This window comes from Parus major, chromosome 4, assembly GCF_001522545.3.
Source record: "Parus major isolate Abel chromosome 4, Parus_major1.1, whole genome shotgun sequence".
Taxonomy (NCBI): Eukaryota; Metazoa; Chordata; class Aves; order Passeriformes; family Paridae; genus Parus; species Parus major.
The window spans coordinates 50,899,682-50,924,831 of record NC_031771.1 but is presented as its reverse complement, the minus strand read 5'-3'; the positions used below and the strand labels follow the sequence as shown (position 1 = coordinate 50,924,831).

At 36.8% G+C, this 25,150-nt stretch overlaps 1 protein-coding gene across 1 annotated transcript; it reads left to right on the top strand.

The window, feature by feature from the left end:
* The first annotated feature begins 3,524 nt into the window (after positions 1-3,524).
* Positions 3,525-25,065, top strand: PI4K2B (phosphatidylinositol 4-kinase type 2 beta). Its single transcript, XM_015624111.3, has 10 exons — positions 3,525-3,857; positions 7,806-7,963; positions 12,997-13,197; positions 13,685-13,816; positions 15,043-15,196; positions 16,746-16,813; positions 17,310-17,406; positions 19,819-19,952; positions 21,040-21,099; positions 23,608-25,065. Exons 1-10 carry the CDS (start codon positions 3,569-3,571, stop codon positions 23,779-23,781), a joined length of 1,467 nt encoding a protein of 488 aa, XP_015479597.1. The 5' UTR covers positions 3,525-3,568; the 3' UTR covers positions 23,782-25,065.
* The last annotated feature ends 85 nt before the right edge of the window (positions 25,066-25,150 follow it).

Here is a 25,150-nt window from a genome sequence, read left to right as displayed (position 1 = left end):
GGGCCGCCCCCGGTGCAGGTGCTGGGCAGCAGGGGAGCGGGCCCGAGCTTGGGGTCTGTCGCAGGCTGCGTCCCGCTGTGAGAGGCAGCTCGCCAGAGCCCAGAGTGCTGGGTTGGGAAGAGCCTGTTGGTGGGCTGGTGTTCCCTGCCCCGCAGAGTTTAGCATTAGGCTGTTGAGAACAGCGCGTACCTCCCCGCTGTTCCCGCCAGGACGAGGGCGTTCTTTGCTTCTCGCACGTGTCTGTGGGCACAGGTGCGTGTGGGGCGATCCTCAGGGAATAGCAGCAGCCTGCTAGGGCTGGGGGCGTAGCCCAAAACTGCATCGCGGGGACAAAGACGTTACCCAGCGAGACCTAAGTTTTTTCTTTTTCTTTCACATCTTGGGGAATCAGAGTTACACAAGCAGGAGATCTGGGCCAAACTTTGTACCTTTACTAAGACCTACCAGTAAAGCCTCAGCAGGTGGACGCTTCCCTGTAGCACGGGCGCCCGGCCGCCGTCGCTGTCCTTTCCCCCCACGGGGACTGGCAGGTTCCCATTCGCCTCCTTGAAATAACTAGTAGGGAGTGTGAAAAATTGAAGAGGCCCGTCAAGTACGCGGTGTGTTTGTTCCAATGTTTAATTATAACCCGCCTGTACCTGGTCAACTGAATCTGTTTATGAAATCTTATCTGATTCTTCTGTTTTACAGTTTTAAGCTCAGACGGCTAATTGGCGTGTGAAGTGTACGTAGTGACCGTCCCGCTTCTGTAAGTTTAGTTAGCCTGATTAGGATCTTTTGGGCGTTTTGACAGAGTAATCTTACACATCTGTTTGAATTGTTGGCTCATACCATAATTAACACGGTTTCTTAGCCCTTTGAGCAGAAAAGAGCTCTACAAGGTGTCAGGAAAATTAATCCACAAACACTAGAGGTTTATGTCCAAAAAGGAGACAGAGGAGTCCTTTTTCTTTATTCGAATAAAGGGAGAGGCCATGGGGCATTCCCCTGGGGTCTCTCAAATTTTTGGAGGGCGCAGCCTCCTTTTTATCCTAATTCCCGGCCGCTTGTCCCTTCTCCCTTTCCCCATAGGCTGAGGTACTTGAGAGGTACAGGCTTCCCGGAACGCCTGGTACCTGCCATACCTTCCCCCTACCCCCAATGCATAATCCCTTCTTAACTTTTATGGAATTCATAGTGTTCTTTCAGTGCCTCTTTGATCTTCTACTGGAATCCATCTCATTGTTTCTGTTGTCTCTCACTGATAGCTGCATCTTATCAGCGGACCCACGGCTTGTTTGTAAAGACAAATCCATCATTCCTCTCAAAGGTAAACTCTTCCCCCTTCGAGGTGCCCGCAGTCATTTGCGTTGCTGGATGTGTCGTGCTGCTCCTGGTCTGTATCACAAGAGGGCGCTCACCTAAAGCGAGAAGCGCACGATTGTTCGTGTAATCCTCTTTTTAACTTCTGTTTCTTCCACTCCAGTGTTCCGACACAGTGCTCAAATACATATAAGCAGATGACAAAGTCTGCTCTGTTGGTTAGAAGGATAGGGACAAAAGCACGAGGAAAATGACCCATCTTATTTACGTGATGTAATTCTTAGTAATTTTAATCCAGGTGGCTAATTGAAGAGTATTAGCTATTTGGAATTAAAATTAATGGTTTGTTAATTACTATGATGATAGTGTGTATTTTTTTTAATTATGCACTCTCGTGGTGTTTGAACTCTGTGCTACTGAAGAGTGATGCAAAGTAAAGGCGTTGTTAGATCAAGACCTGTAAGTTACAGTATTCTTATTGAAGCAGAAAATGAAAACTACCAGTTAACTGCAATTAGAAATACAGTAATATGTGTAGATGAAATCAGAAACCAGAAAAAAATAAGGTGTTTTTTTTTTTGTGTGAGGCTGGTGAAACACTGGAACAGAGTGCCCACAGAAGTTGTGAATGCCATATCTCTGCAAGTGTATAAGGCCAGGTTCAGTAGAGGTCTGAACAACCTGGTTTAGTGGAAGGTATCTTTGTCCACAGCAGGGGAGTTGGAAATAGATGATCTTTAAGGTCCCTTTCAACCCAGGCTTTTCTATGAAATAACTAATGAGTTATTTCTTGTTTATTTTTTTCAAAAGAAAATACTATCTTTTTAGAAGCTTGTGAATTGATTGTTCAATGGAACATTATTGCAACAGCCAAAACTCACTTGTAACTAAAGGGAGGTGCACTATTACTTAACTCTGCTGGGAAAAATGTCAGACTTCTCTCTTTTAGTCTTATCTTTTTGTTTGCTTTGCACAGAAATTAATGTCCATATAATTTTCTGTACAGAAAATTACATCTAGTTGTAACCTTCATCTATGTGTTTACTAGGCATCCAGTGGCTATTCATTCACAGTTCACTGAGTTCACTTTTAATAGAAAGGAATAGGAACAGATATGCAAGTGTGAATAAATTTTATCAAATATTACAGATATTAGTAGTTACATAAGTGAATGACACTCAGCTTAATTCCAAAGTCCACTGGCTGACAGGCAACCCAAGAAAGAACAAACAGAAGTCCAGCATTTCAGTAAGGTTGTATTTTGTCAGTAACCAAGAAAAGTGATTTTTTTTTCCTTTAATCCAGATTATGCATGTTAAAATCTTACACCACACTCTTAACTGTCACCCTGAAAACTAAGCCTTCTGATCTTGTTTTCATAGTTTTCAAAGTTTCCTTTCCCAGGAAAGTAACTATAAATGTAAGTTGTTTACACATTCCTTCTAGAAATGTCCTTTGATGGACATTTTGCATGACCAGTGTGATTGGGAAGGTGGTAATTTAATTATCCAATCCCTGGTCATAGTCGAGAATCTATAAATACTGGAGTCAGAAAATAAAGTTACTTTTCCTGTCATACCACTGAGACATATTTGAGTGAATCATTCTGTGTCCTTTAGTGACACTTAACTATGAGGATAATGAAATATATACAATTACCATTTTTAGCTGGGAACTGATTTGCTCCCAGTGTAACCCATAATCCCAATTCCATGCAAGTATTTCATGTATGTGTCTTTCTCCCATATTTCACCAAAACTTGAGGAAAACCCCTCTTCTATAGATAGGATTGGGAGAACGCATCCAGGCTGAAATCTGACGCAGAATGTTGGGGCTATAGTTGTATTCTCTTTCTTCCAGTTATTAACCCATGAATAGTGGGGGAACATGGAAATAATGGCAATCTATTAATATTGTTTTCTCTTATACTGTTCTTAGGCTTCACCTTGGGGGTTACAGTGATGGTATAGAACAGTGTGCAAAGTTTAGGGAGGAAGAGCCTGTTCCAGACGTAGAACTAAGCCGGGTTTCAGGGCCGTTTTTGTAAACGTTCAGCGCTGAAAGCTGCCGCCCGCTCTCTGGCCCGGAGCAGCCCTCGGAGCTGCTGGCGCAGCCGCGGCCCCTTTAAGGCAGGTGGCGGGGCGGGCGCGGGGCGCGCGCACGCGCGGGGCGGTGGAGCCGGAGCCGGAGCGGCGGGAGCGCCCCGAGCCCGCCCGGCCGCGCCGCCACCTCCCCCCGCCGCGCTCGGCCCCGGCCCCGGCCGCCCATGGCAGAGCCGGGCGCGGAGGAGCCCGACGAGCGGCTGCTGCTCCTCGTGGAGCCGCTGCCGTCGCCGCCTCAGGCAGACTTGCCCCGGCGGGGGCCGCAGAGTGCGAGAGCCGCCCCCGGCGGAGCCGTGCGACAGTGTGGGGAGCCGGGGCTGGAGGAGGTGGAGGACTCGGAGGACTCGGGACCCGAAGGGGACGGAGAGGACGAACCTCTCCTGCGGGCGTCGGGCAGCGCCCGCGGGCGGCGAGCGGGCACCGCCTGGGACAAGGAGCGCCGCGCCGCCGCAGGTACGGCCCGGGGAGCGGCCGGGGCGGCAGCGAGGGTCGGGCCGCGGGCCTGGGGGCAGAGACAGCCCTTGCCTTGCTCTGTCCTCCCAGCGAGGCTGCAAAAATACCTGTCGGGACTGAAGTGCGCTCGATGTGCCGTGTCCGATGGTACAACATCGGTGAGGGGCAGAGGTGTGTTGTCCTCTGTCGACGTATGGGCTCGCTGACAGATAATGAAAGGAAGATGCTGCAGACGGATAGAACTTCGACTACTTTGTCCCTGTGTGCAGGGCTGGTCGAACTCCTGTACATCTTTATGAGTGTCTCCACTGTCACTTCTCCCCCCTCTATGTCTGCTGCTCTGTTGGGCCTTGCTTTGTCTCTGTCATGTTGTTTGAAACTTGTGGCTTTGCATGTTTTTGTGGTACTGGCTGCTGCTTCTTGAACACTTGGAGAAGTGCCAGATTTTCAGTTTGACTTGCCTATCCCACTAACTATTTTTGTGATCCCCATCGTTTTATCTTGAGAAAAAATCAGTCTGTATTTGTTATTTGTTTTACTCATATGCTCACTTTGTACCATCACATGCTTTAAATGTGAGCTCTGCTGTCATGTTTTTGGTTTTCATAAGAATTCATCCTCGTTTCATATTTTCGAATCAGTTCTTGAAGAGAGAAATACAATATAGAAGTCCAGAAATGCAAGAACTTAGTTATCAATTTGAAAAGAGACACAAGCGTGCCCACTATCTAATCTAAATATACTGGGAAAATTATAAATTATATTTATTGCTTACTTTCTTTTCTTTAGACATTCAAGCTTTCTGATTATGTGTAAGTTTCTGTGCAAGTATACATCTAGGATGGGTTTGCTGACAGAAATGTGTGGAGTTCTATCACTTCTTTGCTTTTGCTGGTGTAATTATACTGTAGGGTTTCTTGCCAGACACTGGCAATGCTGTTTATTTTGCAACAATAGGGTACTTTAAAAAATCCAAACAAACCCCCACCATCAAATTTAACAAAATAAGTTGTGCTAATAATTCTGTTTTAGTAACTACAGAGAACTTTTACTCCTTTGGCCATAAAGAGAGAAAAACCTCAACTTTTAAGCGCTGGTCTGAAGTGTAGTCCATACCTGTAATGTAAACATGCCATTAAAATTAGAGTTTTCCTATCTTTTTCCTACAAGACTGACAATCTGTTAAGGAGATAGTACTTCTAGTAAAATTTTTCAAGAAACTTTAAAAAATAAGTTGATGCTTCAGAGTGGAGGCTAGAGCTATGGATCTTGCTCCACTGAAGCAATTAGGATGATGAATGCAGGATGGAATCTACCCCAAAAGTGTGTAAGAAATCTCAGGAACTGGTATTAATTACAGCATCTCATCCTCTGTTTCCGTGTTCTTACCTTTTCTGTGTGTGTAACCCTTGAAGGTGCAGGATTGTTTCACATGTCAGGTGGAACCAACATGCACCAGATGTTAATTATGTATGCTATTGCAACACAAAGTGTTTCTTTAATGGAGAAGATGGTTATAGGGACTACCTTTAATGATGATAATGTTTAAAAAGTATAAATCTAGCTTAGTGCTCAAGGAATTCATACATGTTGCACTGCAAAGTGTATTAGTTTAGCTTAGGTTGTGGCGTGCTAACTTGATGCAAGAACAGCTTTGAGGTGCATACATGGATGAGAGTATTTGTATCTTCTTTGGCAAGTCTTCATCATTCCAGTATAGCAGCTTCACAAACTTGGGCCTTATCCAAATTGATGTGAAAAAGGCTTGGTCGTTGAACTGTGTGTGTGTGAGCCCTGTCTCCTTAGTGGAAGTTTAATGAGAAGAGTAATTTTCAAGAGTAATTGCAAGAGAAACCTTAATTAGTTGTAATTGTAAGTTTGGAGACTGTACTGGGAATAAGTTGTGACATAACATGCTTTCTCAGTGGAAAAAATGATTAAAATAATTTTAAAAAAATAAACTAACTCAAAAAAACCCCAAACCGAAACTCTTCCACACTCAGCAAGTACTATCTTCAGTTAATACAGCTTATTTTCTTAAGGAGAATGTTGATAAACTCCTTAAAACTGCTAGTTTCTTTGTCAGCCTAAATGTTTTTGTACAGTCACATCACTGTTGTAACATGTTTACTAGCAGCACAGTAGCAATTCTGAGCAAATAATGAGTTTCAGAAATTATTTACATCTTCTTTCAGCATGCAGTGTAATGGGTTTTTTATTTTGGTTTTAATTTATTATTTCTGAAGTTATCTTTTATGTTAGAAAAGACATGGTTGAAGAATTTCCTCACACAGTGAGACTACTTAATGGTTCTAGATTCTAGAATAAATGTACAGAAATTAAAAACTGACCTCTGAGTCTTCCACATAGTCAGCTGCAATCCATGTGATACAAAGTTCATCTGGAGGTTTTCTTCATCTGGAAAATAACTGTGCAGGATGACTTAGCATGGATGTTGCACTTCATTTGGTAACAGTACAGTGCACAACCCTGATTTTGCTTTCACTGACAAAAATACGTTGTAGTTGGAGCTCAGTTGTGTGATGTAATGTAGATGTGTGGAGATATTTGAGGCTTGACTGTGAAATAAGAACCACTGATTTAAAGTGACTTTTCCATAAAAATAAGTTTATTGTGGGTCTTTTGGTTTATTTCCCTAACTCACTGAAGTACTTTGTGGCAGGAAGACCTTTGAACCTCTTCCCTCCCTCTTGTTGTCATACTCAAAAGTCTTAAAGTGTAGTTTAGCACAGCAATATTGGCCAAATAGCTATAACAGCATCTGTTCCAATGGGCTGTAGCTGTTGATACTTAAGAATGATCTACTATTAGCTTTAGGGTTTCTCTTCTTTGTTGCCAACTTATACTAAGATTTTCCTATTTTTTAATGTTTTTTCACTATTTTTGTTTGGAGTCCCTGCTACTATTTGAAGTGGTACATGCAAGCAAGTGTTCTAAAAATCTTCAAAAACTGTCCCGTGCTACAAAATAATATGTGGTTTGTTTATTTATTTATTTATATAAATTTTACTCTTCACAAACTGTTAAGAAGTATCTTTTTTGAATGGATTCTGTCATTCCAGAAGGATGTATGTTAAATGTCTTCAATTGCTGAAATGGCAACAAAGCAGCTTAATCTGTAAATGTTTAATTTAGAATAATTTAGCTGTTTGTTAATGCAGAAATGAGCCCTAATGCACAGGCCCATTAGAATATACCCAGTGAACATGGGTAACAACTCTAGCCTTAAAAGAAGGTATCAAAAGTATCAGAACTTGTGAAGAAATATTTGAAAACTTGAAAGTTCAGTAGTATTTTGGCACCTTCCTTTCTACTTGTCTTTCTAAATATTTGCATAGAATCCTAGAGTTGCACATGTCTGCAAAGACCTCATCTTCTGGTCCGTAGGTAAGGAAATGCTGCAAGTCGTTTTAAGTCTGGAATGGTGCTGGTACCTCACTGCTGTGTTGGTGCCACTTGCGAGTGCTACATGTAGCAGGTTATTCAGTGGATTAACTTCCTTGTGTTTTAGTTGATAATAAACATATTAGCCAAGCTCTTAAATGAATGGTACAATACTAATCTAGTAGTGGGTAATGGGCAGGACACAAAAATAATAGGTAAAATCTTTCAAGCATTTTTTACAGCTGTGACTTCAAACTTTTTTATTTCCTTAGATTTGTTTTGTAAATAAATAGTTAAAAGCGAAATCCTTGAAAATTGTAAACGCTTAGCGGTGGCAGTCTCAAATTTGTTGTTGCAGATTTGGCTGATTTACTTGAATCAAAAAGTTGATTAGACATGGATAAATCAGTGGGAAAACTTGCACTGATTAAATGGACCAGATTTTCAGCCTGCTGTTGGATGGGTGTCAGCAAGGAAGGCTGTTGGCTTATCAGTGTGTTTGCTTATGCTTAATTTAAGACTGGTTGTTTTCTTGTTTTTCAGGGCATACGGGACATACTGCAGATATGAATATATTTTTAGATGATCCAGAATTTGCAGAAATTATTCTGAGAACAGAACAAGCTATAGAGTGTGGAGTTTTTCCAGAAAGAATCTCTCAAGGATCCAGTGGGAGTTACTTTGCTAAGGATCCAAAAGGGGTGAGCATGTTACTGTAAAGTCAGATACACCATCAGCAGCAAGTTGAAAATGGAAATTTAAAAATTCTATCTATATTCAAATTAATTTAAATAAGTTATTAAAGAATTTATTGTATGCCAAAATTTATTTTGGAAAAATCAATGCAAGTAATACTTAGATTTCTAATTATGTCTTGCTGCATAAGATAAAGCAAAATAACTATTATTTCTGCTGCAGTTTTATTTCTTTTTTAATGATCTGCACCAAAAAAATATTCAGAGAATAAAAGGGCCTCTAACATATGAAGACAACCCAGGAATTCCCTTTTGCAGAATTTTGTTCTTTGTGTGTTTTAATTGATTTTTGCTTAACTGAGCATCATTGCAATATGGTTAAAGTTTCTTTAGCTAAACCCTCCTATATTTTTCTCTCTTTTCTTCTTAGATAGCCTTTTATTCAGGTCATGTCTCCTTTCTCATGTACGATTGGTAGATGGGCGAGAAGAGTGATATTATCAAATCTACCTTTTAACTTGTACTGGTCTGCTGAAACTTAGCTGGAAGATTTGGTTTCCCCTCTGCAAGATTTGGTTTTCCCTTCTGTAGTTGGTAAATGGTACCTTGAACAGTGTTACTTTGAGACAGAGAAGTAGTAGTTACCTGAATCTCTCTTGAAAAGTAACGTGTTTAGCATTATTTAGTAAGAGGAAATGATGTCTCAGACATACTTTCACCTTGTTTTCTTTAAATTAGAAATACTTTGCTACTGACCCATTTCACCAAATAAGACCTCCAACTGCTCAACTTTTGTTAATTTGTTACATCTGATTTTATTTTAAGCTCAATCAGCAGTTTTTAACTCTTAGATAGATGCAGATATTCATTAATTCTGAAGATACCAGTTGTGCTGGAAATGGAAGTTGGAACACTTTGAATGCCTAGGTTCTGAGAGCATGTTCAAGATTTTTGTCATTCCCATAACGGTAATTTCCCTTTCATCTAGGAGGTAGTATGGTTTTTGTTTAGCTTTTCATCATACAATAGGTCATTAGAAAATATATCCCTGTTTTACCAGTTAAACTTCATAGTTTAGTTTGTTTTAATGGCAAATCTCTGGTGATAGCTTTTATGCCTTATTAAGTGGGTTTTTTTTGTTTTGTTTTAGAGTAGTTACCTGACTTTAGTATAAATAAATGTGTCAATCTATCATTTTATTTTTATGGAAAGTGGCAGAACCACCCCTTCAAAATCTTCTGAAAACTGCAGTTCATATGCCTGTGTTCCAGGTATATTTGTTAGTAATGATCCTCTTCATTCTGGTGGAGAAAATAAAAAGGAGGGTCTCTCTCTCCTTTTGAAACCTGAAGGAAATAAAATCTTTCTGTAATGGTTTTGTGGGATTCTTGGTGTCACATGCAGTGCTGTGATTATAAAAACTCTAAAGCTCCAGCTTCAGGTTGCTCTTTTTTAGTAGCTTAGCTCTTTGTAGATTTTCTGGTTGTGTGCTTATATACACATATTCAAATCTTATGCTGTTTTAAAAGTAGTATTTTCACGTGGGTTTATATCTTATTTAGTGCGCAGTAGGAAAAAAAAAAGTAAGCAGTCAAATACTGGTTTTAATAAATAGTTTTTCAAAATTCCTGTGCATGATGTATCTGAAGAATATTCTAGAGTGTCATGCTAAAAATGCTTTACAATTGATCAAATTTTTGGAATTTTTCTTAATGCTGTGTAATCAAGATTTTTTTATTCTCAGAAAATTAGTAGAGAAACCACTAGGGAAAAGAAATCATACCATATGTGCATATCTGTCTTGTCTGAAGCTTATCTAGATTGATTTTGCTGGGTTTTGGTCACTAGCAAATGCCTGAGGTACTCATTGAGCCCTGGCGATGGTGAGAGAGTATTTATGCATCATTTTAATATAAACATAACCATAGTATTTTGGCTGGGACATATTATTCCTTGTTTCTTATGTGGTGATTTTCTTATTGGTTTTACTTTTATTTTGCTGTGTTGTTTTTGTTCCTAGTTAAGTTTCTAGTAGTGACTTGCCCTCCTCCCTTATGCAGGTCATAGGTTTGAATCTAAGTATTTAGGAGAAACAAAGATTGAGAAGACTGTTTATGTTACATGGTTCATAAAAGATTCATTGCAAAATAGGAAAGTATTTGGGATATGGGACTGTGAGAATCATACTGAATGCTTAGCAGACTTTAAATTCTGCTTTTATTCTTTGCTTTTGTTCTAGAGCTTATCTATGTTTGCTATCCATGTTAAAGGTTTGATAAAACTTCATTTTGTCAATAGTGCAACTTTCATGTGTAGAATGGATTTCAGATCCTGTTTGAGTATTGCATCATTCTACTTCAGACCGGTTTTGTCACCTGCTTTCTTCTATTCCTCTTGAGTAATCTCTTTCTTATGCTGGGAAGGAGCTCATTAAAGATGTGCTAGGCCTTTTTACTGGTAACATTCTGAAGTGTTTGCCCAAAATGAATACCAAATTACAGATAAAATAAGCTGTTTCCATTAGGTCACCCTATGTGCTGATTTGGTTGTATCAGAAAGATAAACTTCAAATTGCATAATTAAAATTAGCTTTTTGCATTTACTGGCAAAAGTTATATAGTTGCATACTGAAATGGAGTTCACTACTTAAACAGCACTATTACAGAAGGCTTGAATATTTCTGCATTTGTTCATTGTGTAAGCAATAAATAAAAGACATTGTGTCTGTTACAAATTGTTCTGCAGCGTGTTCCTGACAGTTTCAACTAATTGCTAGTGTTAATGGAGTCAGTGTATAAGACTGGAAAAATTAAGACTGGCCTTGGTAGCTTCTTCTATAGATTGAACCTTTTGGTTCTACTCTGGTCCTCAACAGCAGTGGCTCCGCAAAGTGTAGCAAGGTTCTAACTTCAGCAAAACCTTGAAAACCATATCTAGATTTGGCTGTATAGCACAGTACAGTAATAGAACGAGCTAAGCTCCTTTTTTAAATAGGTACTTACTAGGAAGTGTTAGCCAGAGAGTGATTCAGAAGAGATAATTAAAGGTTTGGCATTTGGCAACGATTCCAAGAAATGCAAAGCTGCTAGCTTTGTTTTAAGCAGGTAGATAAATGGGATTCAATAGGAAAAAATTAAATAACTTTTCAATAATACTGAACTTAACAATAGGATTTTGACTAAAGTAATATACCAAATGCTGTGATTTTAAAATAATAATGAATAGTGAAGTATTCAAAAAACATGCTGACCCTTCCCATTTCATAGGCTATTTATTGCATTTGTGTAGGTCTGAGTTGAATTTTGTCTGTGCAGTTGTGTTCAAGGTTTTGAATGAACCTTAGAATTACAGATAACAGCCTGCCAAACGCAGGAGAACTCTTGTCAATTTGCTTCCTGACTCTGTTGATAGGACACTAATTTTATAGTATGAGTGCAAATAATGGTATTTTGTAACTTAGTTTTCCTTGTAGTTAATGGGAATTAATCAAAATAGATGGATGAGACAGATGATGCTACTAATGCCTGGTGTTTTGTCTGTCTGTTTACAAACAGAATGAATTAAGTTTTCTATAGTTACTTAATCTTGGGCAATCTTGAACAAAGCACGATTGTCTTGGAAAAATTGGTTGAAAAATCTCTAGAAGGTAAAACAGCTGGTGAGATCCACTCCCTAATCCAGCTGAATCAGCAGCTACTGAAGAATACTGCTGGTTTCTGACTGCCAGCAAATATGTTCATGACCTGAGTGTGAATCAGCTTTGAGTGTTGGTGCAATAATAGGCAGTGTTTAGCTTATTGAGATACTCACTTTTTTCATAAGGGTGTAGTAAGGTAGTAATATATGAAAATGCTTCTTAAACAGTTGTCCTTAAGTATTTATCAGGAAGAATTTGATTTACTTGCCATTGTCCAGTCAGAAGGGATGAAGATGCAGCATCTTTATAGCATTCTGCTTGAGCTACAGAAGAGTCATTATGTGAACTTTAAACAGTTTATCACAAACAATTGAAAGGTTATATATTTTAATGTGGTAATAACCCTGTGGTTTGAGATTAACAAATATAGAACCCTGTGTAGAAGACACCTTGAGAAATTGCCAATTTAATGCTTGTGCTGTGGAGCAGTATTGTTTTAACCTGATTCTCGAGGAATGTCTATTGTTAGTTGCACCCTGTTCTGGAGACTTGTAGAACGTGGCTGGTTGTTCCAGTCTTGAGCTGCACTTAAGTTTCTAAAGGATCTCTTTTTTGCAGCTTATCTGCTGGATTTTGAGCCTGTCATTTTTGGGCTTGTTAACAGTAAATGTGTTGTTCCTTTTTTTTTTCTATAGCAACCTATTCCATTTTATTCCAGTTTATTGTGCCTCAGTTGTCTCTTAGCTTAATCATTCACTGTCCTTACTGTCTTTCATTATTCACATATTATGTGCTTATTTTAATTTTTTTTTCAGCTTTCTCCAATTTGTTAACAGATTTCTTGAAGTATAGTGTTCAAAACTAGACACAGAGCTCTGACTGATTTTAATATTTACTATGTGTCTCTAATGTAAATAATGGCTGATGGTCATTTTTATCCATTCAAACTCCGGGTAGTAAGAAGAATAGATTTAAAAGAAAATAAATCAGTTGATTTTTAGTGTTATATATGTATGTCACTTTCCTGGAGCCATTACATCTCTGAAAGAGGTGGTCAGTGAGTTGTTGGTGGACTGAAAATTTTTTTTAAAGATAAATATATATATGTTTTAAAATGCAGTGCTTTTGAATTTTGATTAAATTTTCTTAAAAAGTAAATGTTGGTTTGGATTTTCTCTTATGAAGAGCTTATTTTGTCTTTGTACTAATCATAAAGAAACACTTCACAATAAATTTATTTGGAATTCAATTTTTTTAGTTTTATTATTTCATTTAAAAAGAGCAACTCTAAAACACAGTGGGTAAGATTTAACCAGTATTTTCAAATAACTGATTTTTAAACTAATTTTAACATTTTTCAGCTCAAAGTGCTCATATTTTAATTTTATATTATTTATCTTAGAAAATTATAGGAGTGTTCAAACCAAAATCCGAAGAGCCTTATGGACATCTAAATCCAAAATGGACCAAATATTTTCACAAAGTTTGTTGTCCTTGCTGCTTTGGCAGAGGCTGCCTTGTTACAAATCAGGGATATCTCTCTGAAGCTGGTGCCTATCTTGTGGATGAGAAACTGGGGCTTGGAGTTGTACCTAAAACTAAGGTAAAACACATAAATTACGGAATTAAAAAAAAAAAAAATCCAATATATTTGTCAGTCTCTGAACTGTGGTTGTGTAGATAGCCTTGTATATTGTGTTATTTACGAGTCATTTGTAAACTATTCCAAGTACAAAGGCACAGTGATTTAATGTAGAAAAAGTGACTGTGATTTAATTGATTTAATTTATAGTTTTGAGATCTGAATTGAATCTCTTCTTTGAAACCAGTTTCTAGCATTTTCTGATACCTTCTGTGCCTATGTTTTGATGAGATACAAGTTGCAAAAATCAGCATATAAAATTTCCATCTTTGTTTAGGATATGTAAAATAGAGAATTACAACCTTTTCATATAAAATTTATCTGTTGAAAATGCCTAATGCTTGCTTCTTTTTTTAATTTTTTTTTGTAACAGAGCATAACATTAAGTGTAAATTTACAATTGAAATAATGAGAGATTCTGAGCTGTGTTTAACTTTGATATTTTAAGGTTGTCTGGCTTGTCAGCGAGACCTTTAATTACAGTGCAATAGATCGTGCAAAGTCAAGAGGAAAAAAATACGCTTTAGAGAAAGTGCCAAAAGTTGCTAAAAAATTTAATCGAATTGGACTACCTCCTAAGGTAAGATCAAAAATAAGTAATTTGTGCACTTCCTGATTCTTACATAAAACTTTTAAAAAAGGATATTTATAAGCAACTTCAAAGATAGAATAAAAACTTGCTGCTTGTTGAAAAACTTGCTGCTTGTTGAAAACTGTCTGAAATTCGATACAACTGTTTTCATGCAACGTGTGTCCACTCTTACATCATTCCTTCTTTTGAACTATTTTAATAATCTTTTCCCGTTTTGTTTCAGTTAACAGTCCAGTTTTCTGCTGGAGTAGTAACATATTAGTTGTATATCTCACTTTTGCTCTATTTATTGATTGCTTACTACCTGTCCTTTCAGTGTTAAATTTTGATATTGTCAGTCTGTTTTTTTCCCTGCAATTTATCTAATTTTTTTGCCTTCTGTTGTTTTTATTCTTTTGGGTACCCTGCTGTTGTGTTCTTCCTACCTCCCCTTTGTCTTACATGCAGACTACACTGACTAAAAACCTCACATCTTTCTTGCCTAATGAGCCTTATTGTGTCCCCAGATTATCACTACAGTGTTCTAATCCTAAGCCTTTAAAACGCAGGTTGCGTACAGTTTGGGTAATCCACTTGTGTCATTCCCAGCAGTTTAGATTCCTTGTGACATTGCTTGTGCAATCTTGTATGAGCATAGTTATTCCACATGCTGTGTGTTTATCTATCTGCATTTTAGGTCTCAAATATAAGTTCTTGCATTTCAATCTTGGGCACCTTTCACAGATGTATGGAGCCTATGCTAACTCTCATGTTCTTTCTTGGACTCTTTTGGGAAATGTATTTCAGTCACTTTTTGTTCTTACATCTTGTAATTTTTAGTGAGTGTTCTCTGAACTGTGAAATAAGTGTTTCCAATGAAAAAGAATAGGTGTTACTTCTTTCTCTCTGTTCCATGTATTTCTTGTAATATTGACTGTTCATTTACACTGACCTGCCTAGCTATGTTTTATTCCTGATAAACTCACTGATGGTTTAAACAAATATTTCATAAAAACTACCATCAGAGCCCCACCTTCACATGATTTGACTCTCAACTTGTTCAAGAGTATAGGAATGAAAGAGAAATTTATTTATTACTTAATTTAATTTTTTTAGTGTCATACTTCCTATGCTCTGAACTTTGAAAGTATATAATGAATTTTTCTGTTAATGTTGAGATTACTTGTGTGACCTACCCATGTGCATTTTCCAAATGCAATTTCTTAATATTTCAGGTTGGCTCCTTCCAGCTGTTTGTTGAAGGATATAAGGAAGCTGACTACTGGCTCAGGAAGTTTGAAGCTGATCCTTTACCTGAGAACACAAGGAAAGAATTTCAGTCACAGTTTGAAAGATTGGTTATTTTGGATTATGTCATCAGAAATACAGGTATTTGTTAGTATCTCTTGGTATTTATCTATTTTTGTGAGGCAGAAAGCAATGCTGCCTGAAAATTGGTGCTTAAGGCTTTTAATGCATTTCAGATGCTTTCTCATGATTGAAGGCCATAAAGATGCATTTTAAATTAAAAAAAAATTACTTTGTATTAATACTTTAAATATTGCAGTACAAAAACAGTCCAAACAACTCTTCGATTGTTACTCACTATTTTTAAGCAATGTGAGAAGTCAAGGATAAATGCTTTCATTGTGCTTTAATTCTGTGCGTAGGCAATTAACTGTTTCCCCCATTAGGATAAAGGATGGTGAGGTTTCAGGACTCATAAGAAAAGCTGTGACTACAGTTCCTTTTATTTTAAACTGGAGCTGATAATAGCACAGTTTCACACCAGCTCACAATAGTTCATATTCATTGTATGGGCTCTGAGGTACCACTGCAATGTGGAGCTGTCAGTTTTCCGTTCTTGTTTTTATCACTCAGAAGCTGGGATTCTTCTGTTGCTTATGAAGGTGAATTGTAGGTGAATTACTTTTTGAGGAATTCAAAGGCAGTTTTATATTTAAAATACTTAGTTTGCTGTTTTGACAGAGGTGGGCATCTTTAGTTTTCTTCAGACAAACCAGATCTAACTCATTTTCCTTTTCTCAAATTCTCTTTATGGAAACAAACTAGAACAAAGTTTCATAAGAACATAATATTTGCTAGCTGTTGCTATGATCTGTCAGCTTTATCAAATAAGCCTCAGTGTTTCCAAAGAGTTAGTGTTTTTTGACATTCTTGAAATTGTGAGGCAAATACTCAAAACAAAACCTCATTACATGGATGATTTTACCTTCATCTAATATATCTAATCATAGTTGGACATGAAAATCTGATGATGATGAAACTTAACGGAGCACCTTAAATGATAAAAGGTCCTACAAATCTGTGCAGTCATGCTCTGTCTGAAAGACCTTCTCAGAGTGTTTAATCTCTCAATTTTACTTTCACTGTTTACTTTACTTGTTTCACTGAACAGTGCAGACATTTTCAGTTTCTTGCCCTTCTGTTTAGTTTTGCCCCTTCTCCATCTTCGTAGAGTCTGTTTTCTCCATGTAGTCAAAGATCATATTATCTATAATTTTGGAGGTCTTCTCCATTTCCTCATCAGCATTAAAACAAGCTTAAATTTTTAAGTCATTGGGGTCTGATAGTGTTTTCCTAAGGAAAAATGCACACCAAAACCAATCTTCCTGCATAAAATGTATGAAGATATTTATTTTGGACTTATCTTCATATTTTGCTGCATATTTAGCCAGTTGGGGAATCTAAAGAAGTAATACATACTGAAAAACACGTGGTAAATTTGGTCTTTCCACTGAACTGGTTGCCTGTACATTTCAGTAAAACTAAACCATATGTGATGGGAAAAACCCTTTTTGAACAGTTTTGCCTAACTCCATGGGAAAATTGTCAGTTTACAATATTGTTGTATGTCACTCTAAATGAGAATTTCTTTATAAATGATGTGTTGTGACATGCATTTTCCTATTTAAAGACAGAGGTAATGACAACTGGTTAATCAGGTACGAAAAACAAGATGATGGACTTGATCTGTCAGATAAGGTAAGAGAATTGTACTGTGAAACGTATATTCTTTAAATTGTTTACTTTTGTAACTTGGTCTTGCTGGAGATTAAGGGCATATCCTTAATCTTGGTGCGTGGTCTTAAGAAATATGCTAATTAAAAATTATTGTAGGCAAAATGAGTGGAAAAGCTATTTTGGTTAGATTAGGTAGAACAGTTCTAGAAATTATTTTTATTGGTCTGTATTTTGCTCTAGTAGCTTGGGCTATAATAACAGCAACAATGTCCACTGTTACTCAGGCACATTTCTCCATTCCTTTGTGTTCTGCTTATCTTGTATTTGGGGAAGGGCTTCTCTTTAATGGTGGTAGAATAAGAAATTATATGTGGTGGAGTGTTTTTGGATAATGCTTTATACTGTTTAAGTTGAATTTAACCAGTGAAGCTACAAAGTATATTTAGTGTTTTTAATGTGTTTTGATGGTTGTGTAAGCATGTTGGTATCACTTACTTCTTGAATATTCTTTCTGTAGGATAGCCAATGGACTATAACTAAAGAGTCTATTAAAATTGCTGCGATTGACAACGGTTTAGCATTTCCTTTTAAGCATCCCGATGAATGGAGGGCATGTAAGTACTGCATGCTTCAATCATTTTCCTATGGGAGTGTAACTTCCTAAGAAGTAATTTTTATTTGTGGTGTTGTAGTAAGGAACTAAGAAATCATCACTATAGCTATATATTGGACTTTTTAATAATGTACTCTTCTTTGAAAAGTTAGCAACAAATGCTGTTTTTGCAATGACATGTGTGATTTGATTCTTGTTCATATTTTTTACCTTTAAACAGTATTAATACATGGACATTCATAAACATAGTACTGTAGATAATGGTGGAACTGGAAGAATTTAGCAACATGTTTCTCACACTTGTTTTTTTGAAAAACATAGTGGAAAATAACTTAATTTCAAGAATTTTTCAAGTTGTCCCTCTGTTGGCCAAATTTATATTTCACAATGATGGGTACTGTTGTAGGTGGACAAGAAGGCAAGTTGGTTTTTCTGGTTTTCAGCTTTAGTTTACTTTGTAGAAGTTAATATTTAGTTAATCAATTTTCCATCTGCTTGAAAATACTATTACTGTTAAAATGAGATTGTTTTTGACCACATCTCTGACTACTTATTAGGAGGGAAGTGTGCCCAACAGGGCTTTCAATGACTTCTGTGGGTTATTACCCAGTCAGGTAATTCTGGCAGTTAAGTGTGGGCTAGTTACGCTGTCAAAAGGCTGGTTAATTGCTCCACCCAGACCTCCGTGCAGTCTCTATCTTGATACTAAATAGGTGCTGTCCTACATATCCCTTGGCTACAGTCACTTCTGGAGCTGTTCTAAAGACACAGCAATTATAGTTTATTTTATACCATCTTTACTTCAGCATCAAGAAGAATAAACTTGCATGATCCTTTGAAATTCTTTTGCAGATGGACAGGTGTGTGATAGTTTTGTAAAAGTAAACTTGTGGCATAATTTTTACAAATTGCAGTCTCTTACTCCTTAGATCTGCTTGGTCATTGAGGATAACCACCTCAAAGCCAGAGAGCAGCATTTGCCCAAGTTAGGAAGTTGGTCCAGCATGGATGAACAGGGAAATCCTTGCTGAATTGGGATGCAAAATTTAAGTACATTTAAAGCAAACAAAAAAAAAAGAAATATGTGTACACTTCCCTGAAAAATTAGAGAAATTTTCCAAAAGTGCAAGAATGGAGTTTGGAATGTCAAAGCTCATCTGGAATACAGCTGGCAGAGGACATAAAGAGCAACAAGAAATGGTCGAGTAAATTAGAAGTGAGAGTGGGACTGAAGAAAAGTGCAGTCAAGACATAAATGCATAAGAAAGAGTTCCTCAATGCTGACTTTGCCTCAGTTTTCACTTGTAAGATTTGCTCTCTTTTGGATCTCAAAGCTCATAAGTAGAGCCCCTGGGAAGGGGCTTTTCAGAAGAAGCAGAAGAAAGGGAGCGCTAAAGGAAAATGGTCATACAGAAGTTCATAGGAGCTGGCTGATGCTGTTTGTAATGCAGTTTTCTCGTCACTCTTGAAGGAGTATATTAATGTGAGAGGTTGCTTCAGTCTTCATGGAGACTGTGGAATGAATCTTCCTGGAAGCTCTTTTGTTCAGAACAGGAAGGTGATGGGGCAGCCAGCATGGATTTGCTGGAGACAAACTGTCCATGATAACTAGGCAGCTTTTAATGATGTTTGCTTCAGTGGCTGAGGGGGAGGGCAGTGGATACTGATGGTTTATTTCTTGACTTTGGTAAGGACTTCTACATGCTCTGTCGTAATATTCTTGTAGGGAAACATGAGTTATGAACTGAACAGACTGTAAACTACATGGAAAACTGGCTGGACTGTCAGACTGAAAGGAATGTGGGCATTGTGAGGAAGTTTAGGGGGTGCTAATGCCTAGCACCCCTTGCTGCTAGTGACTTTTCTCAGCTCCTGCAATTAATAGTTTGGTGTCTTGTTCAACATCTGGTAATATTAATTACTTTCGCAAAATAATTTGATAAAAGCTGTCTAATAGCAATTACATGAAAAGTTATGAATGCTTTTCTCTCAGTATGCTTAGAAGAAGGCATTTTAAAAAGAAATTAAAAATATATTAAAAATAGTAACTTTTTTGTTAATTCTTCCATATGAATAGAATACCTGAAAGATTTCTATTTGATTGCAGCTATTTTTTTACTCCAAAGGGAACTGCCTTACTAAACTAGGGGAAGACCTCGACTGTTGCTTACAATGTTTAATTTATATACCTTTTAATGTTTTAACTAAATATTCATTGCTTAATATATTTCACTGTTTGAAAAAATATGGCTAAGCAGTTGTAAAGCTGCTGTGGTAACTAGTTGACAGGAATGTGTGGGGTAACAATGTTGGGAAAAAGGGATGTTACTGAGAACTTGCAGTAGGTAGTCCAGTACTTGACTCAGGATTTCATTTTTGCTTGTTTATCACTGAGTGCACTGTTTTTCATTAGATCCCTTTCACTGGGCTTGGCTTCCTCAAGCAAAAGTTCCTTTCTCTCAGGAGACAAGAGACCTAGTTCTGCCTCGCCTTTCTGATATGAACTTCGTACAGGACCTTTGTGAAGACCTTTATGAGCTATTTAAGGTGAATCAAGTGCTTCCTTCAATTGACTATTACTGAAGTAGCTGATACTTGTAAAGGGACAGTTAACATTTGTAAAAAGAATAACCATCTAACTTCTGAATGCAAAGATACTCTGCTATTTTACCTTTAACATTGGCATGGTAGAAAGGCTTTATGTAATTATAAGGAAACTGTCACCACTGTGGTTAATTGATAGTAGTTTGCTCATCTGAAAACACAAATTACCTATTCTAAATCCAAGTTTCACATAATTGGCTAAAGCTAGTTTACTCTTACAGCGCAGATCTGTGTAAAAACAGCATTTAGCATACCTATGTGGTGTGTATACACTTAAACTGTAGCAGCCTGAGGAAATAATGTATTTTATGTAACTTAAAGTACTTCCATACCTTTCACATACTTAATTTTATATGCATATATTGTGCTAAGCTGTTGCTGAAATCTTGATCGTATTGAAAGTCAAACTCACTTTAAAGATACTGAAACCATCTACAGTATTGACATGTAAAGGGTGTCCTTCTCTAAAACATTTTGTAAGCATTTGTTTCAGATGTTCAAGTGAAATAATCCAGTTAAGGATTGAAAGAACTGGAAATTTTAAACTTTTAATGAAAATGCAGCTGTAATGTCAAAACTAGATTGTGAAACACATTTTTGCTATATTTGCATCTTTGACTTATTTGTGTTCAAAATGTCTGTAGGTTTGTTAGTTAAGTAGTTGTAAATCTGAAGGAAGAAATATTTTTCTGCTAGAGTCATCGTGAAAGAAAGGGCAGTGTAACATTGTGTGATAATATTAAGTCTGGTATCTACCACCTGTTGGTATTTACCAATGCCCAAAAGAGGTATCCATTGATGTATTTTATTTTATGATGTAGAACAGTCTTCATTTTCACATCTGTGAACTTGATGCAATAAATAGACCTTTTTGGGATTCATACTGGCATCTTATTTGGAGCTTTCAAAAATTATTATTGTGTGGGTAAATATGGATATACATATTATGATATTGATGAATTTACATGCTAAATATATAGCTAAAAATAAATGGGTTATTTACTATAAACTGTTTGTTTTCTTAATAAAGACTGACAGAGGATTTGACAAAGCTACTTTTGAAAACCAGATGTCTGTTATGAGGGGGCAGGTAAGACTGCTTTTTTTATATTTTTATGTACTTAATTTGTCATCACTCCTCAGCTGCTTTCTTTAGAGCTACAAAAACTAGCTCCTACTACACTGAATGACATTTGAAGATATTTTCATCTGAGAAGACTAAATTTCTTTCTAGAGTTAGTTCTTATTTGTGAATAGATGAAACAGCAGAAAGCGTAAGCTGATTTTTTAAAAAAAATTTTACAGAAATTACTTTTATTCTAATTTTGTTTTTTTGTTTTCGTGGGAGATGAGGAGGACTTAACTGTATATTCTTAGCAGGTATTTTAAAAATCAAAAAGAGTTATAAATTTGGGTGGAAAATTTGATGTCTAATTTCATTCTGCTATTAAAACAAATGTGACTTTATTTTAGAGGGTTGACTTCATTATTGAAATATTAGGTAATTAAATGCCTTCACCCTATCAAATATTGAAACCATACTTCAAAAAAGTCCAGCCATTTTCAGGTTAGAAATTTGATAATAGTTAAGTGCTGGGCTTGTTTTGTTTTGTGGGTTTTTTTAAACACTAAAATAAGAGAGGAGGAGGCTTCTCCATCTTCCTCCTATTTTACAATTTATGACTGGTATGAAAGACTAGAGAAAAAGCTTTAGCTAAGAACAAGTTTAGTTCATTGTAGGCATAAAATAGTGATTTCTGCAAGTGTAAGGCAATTGGACTAGGCAAATTAATAGTCCCATTTGCCCCAAATTTATTAGAACTTAGTCCTTGTGTTCATAAATTAAACGTGGACAGTTTTAAGCCAGATAATTCCTAGAGTGTCATAATTCAATGTTTTCTCCGTTGAATTTATTGTATCAAGATGTGCCTTGCACAAGACTGCAGCTCTGTATAATCGCAGTTAACATCTTTTGTGTGGTAGCTAAAAGACAGAAAACCTTATATACTGAATTGAATTATAGGAGTTGTTTCTGAAATAATCCTTCTGAGAAGTTTGTATAGTCCCTGGAATGTGGGTTCTTGAAGTACTCATGCGTTCTAAACTGTATTAAGTAGCTTTTTTCTGATGTGACAATTGGCTACAAGGAATGAGTTATTTAACAAAATGCTTGAGGAAAAACATGATTGATATAATTGGAAGTGATGTTGCTGAAGTTGTCAGAATTAGTTTTCCACTATAAAGGCTGCATCTGGACCCTTTCTTCACACACTGTCCCTCAGTAGGATTTTAGCAGAGATTTGTGTTAGTTTCAAGGGTTTTTTTACCTCTCTCTACCTGTATAAGAGTGTGTTTCACTGTGGGAAATGTCAGGTTTTCAGGCATGGGAGAAATACAGATAATGAGTAATCCTTGGATGCCATGGGAAATACATTGGCAAACAATGCCTTTTAGCACCGATTTGAAACAAAGTTTTGGTGTAAAACCAAAGTATGTTACGAGGCCATTATGGAAGACTTCGCTATCTAGATCATATGCTAAGGGATTCATTCAGTTGGGATGAATTTCCAGTATATCCAAAACTTCTAAATACATCCTTAAAAATGAGAATTTAAGAATTAGAAAATGAAGAATCTAGATAAACTCTAGGGGAACATATCTTGCATGGAAGAGTCAAGGTCTTTAAATGTAAGAAACCAAACATAGTTAGAAGCCTATTTTTTTGAAGTGTAGGAAAAAAATTTGGAAAGGGTTTCAAACCCAAAAGAAACCATTCTCTCAAGAATGTAGAGTCTAAGCAACGGGTAACACATCTACAAAGGATTGCCTTAGAACTTTGAGAATGTAAATGTCAAGTGGAGTTGCTGGCAGAACCAAATTGCAGTAAATAATGCAAAATACTTTGTCGGGGTTCTTGGGCCATGAAAGAGCAGAATAAGCAGAGGATCAGTCTTACAAGGAAGAAAGGGCCATTGTGCAGGGGAAGAAAGACTTGATATTAAGGATAATGCAAATGTGCCACTAGAGCTAAATTGAATACTTGCCTCAGTTTTCTGCAGGATAACATTGAATACGGAGTAAGTTATGGGGGCAGTCCATGAGCACTGAAGTTTTGGAAGAGAGATAACAGACTCCTGGGAACTGAGGGCTGAATTTGGGTCTTAGCACTGGGTTTGGTATGAGCCAATTATATGGCTTCATATCTTATTAGGAAAATAATTTGTAGCTAAACTGCTGGTGCATTCTATGGTAAACCATGTTGATTTCTTATAGGTATTTTTTCACTAAAGGTGCAGCGCTTTCAAGAGATGTGCTAAATTTAAAACGCTCTTAGATTTTTCACTTAGAATTTTCTGAAAATTTGGAGAGGGCTGCATGAAATAGTCAGGAAAAGAATGGAAGGGTAGACAGCAGTAGGATGTTTTCATGTTATCGAATAAGTAAAGTATTTCTGTTTGCAATAGGTACATTTTGAAACTAATTTATTCAGCAGTACAGTCCTCTACAGAATTGATTGAAGAGTGACTAAACCTGTTAGCCACAGTTTTATTTGTGCACTTTAATCTCACCTGCTTTTACCTGTGTTTACTCTTTTTAGATACTAAACCTTACTCAGGCGTTAAAGGATGAAAAGAGTCCCATTCAGCTTGTTCAGATGCCACGAGTGATTGTAGAGCGAAGTAGCACTGGGAGTCAGGGCCGAATTGTTCATCTGAGTAATGCATTCACACAGACTTTTCATAGCAGGAAGCCTTTCTTTTCCTCCTGGTAGCAACAAAAATACATGGGAAGAGTAAGTTTATCTTAACTTTAGAAAGCTACTTGTGTGTAAAGGCTCTGCAATAATGTCCTTCTGCTGTATACCAAGAGCTCTGACTGCCGACACCTCAAAACTTAAATTCTAAAGACTTAAGAAATGTATTTTGAATGTAATAAAAGTTTACAATTTTTGTGTCAAAATTGTGAATTCTTATGTCAGGGAATATAAAAAGAATTTGTCCATACTGTATTTTTATAGGCTAAATTAATGTATTCTGAATAATATTCTGAATAAGGGAGACAGTTTGCATATACTGAGAAGCTAATTTTGAATACAATGGGAATTTTTTGTTTAATATAAATGTGAGAATCCATACACTATCAATTTCTTTTTATATGGTCTTTAAAAAATAGTTCAGAATGTTACCTTTGATTGTGAAAATGCTTTTCCTTGGAATTTCTTCCTGGTACATTAAACTGGTTATAGATTTTTGTAGACTAGTTACTTGAAAAGTCATGCACTTAAAAAAAAATAAATCAAACTGTCCTTGAAAAACAAAGAAAGGGAGTAAGGGGGAAGATGCTCCATGTAGGCTTTTTTGCACGCAGGGACCAAAAATAGTTAAATGGTTGAATTACAACAAAATTCAACCCAAGTGAATACACACAGTTTCTACTGTGACAAAATACGAGTGTATGTTTCAGAGTTGAAATTTCACTGTAGTGTTTGGCACTTGTATATTTAAGCACATATATGGAAATCTGTGATACTTCTTTGGAGATGCATCACGATGAAGGATTTGCACCATGTTGTTACAGGTTTATTTTGTCATTCGTGTAAAGATGTGTTCATCACTTGTCACCAGAGTGGGTCTTCTGCTAATGAGAGAGGCACTAATTTGTTCATTGGAAAGCCAGTCTACCTTCTAAATTTCTAGCTAAATATAGTTTGGAGTTTTCTGACTGGAAAAAAAAAAAAAGAAAAGAATCCTGGAATACCTACAGCACAGAGAATTACTTTTGTGCCCTGAATAATGTTGTGCTCATCTGCCAATTGCTATTTGCATTTACGTTTAAGTTACCTGGTTTAAGACTTGACAGTCATGTTTTCTAGGTCTATGACTTATGTAATGTGGCAAATATTTTTATTTTAATAATTTTCTGGACATTTAAGACTGGGAAGGGGAGAAAGATTGCTGCTTTTATGAAACATTCAGTATTTCAGACATCGCTGTATTTTGTAATTCTAAGCAATATTGTTGAACTCAGAAATAATAAAATGCTTGTATTTATATAATTCTGAGTGGATGTAAATATTAATGTAGTGTGTCAGCAACTTCAATGTTTACGCGTTAAATGCCTGCCCCGGGCCGCCGTTCCGC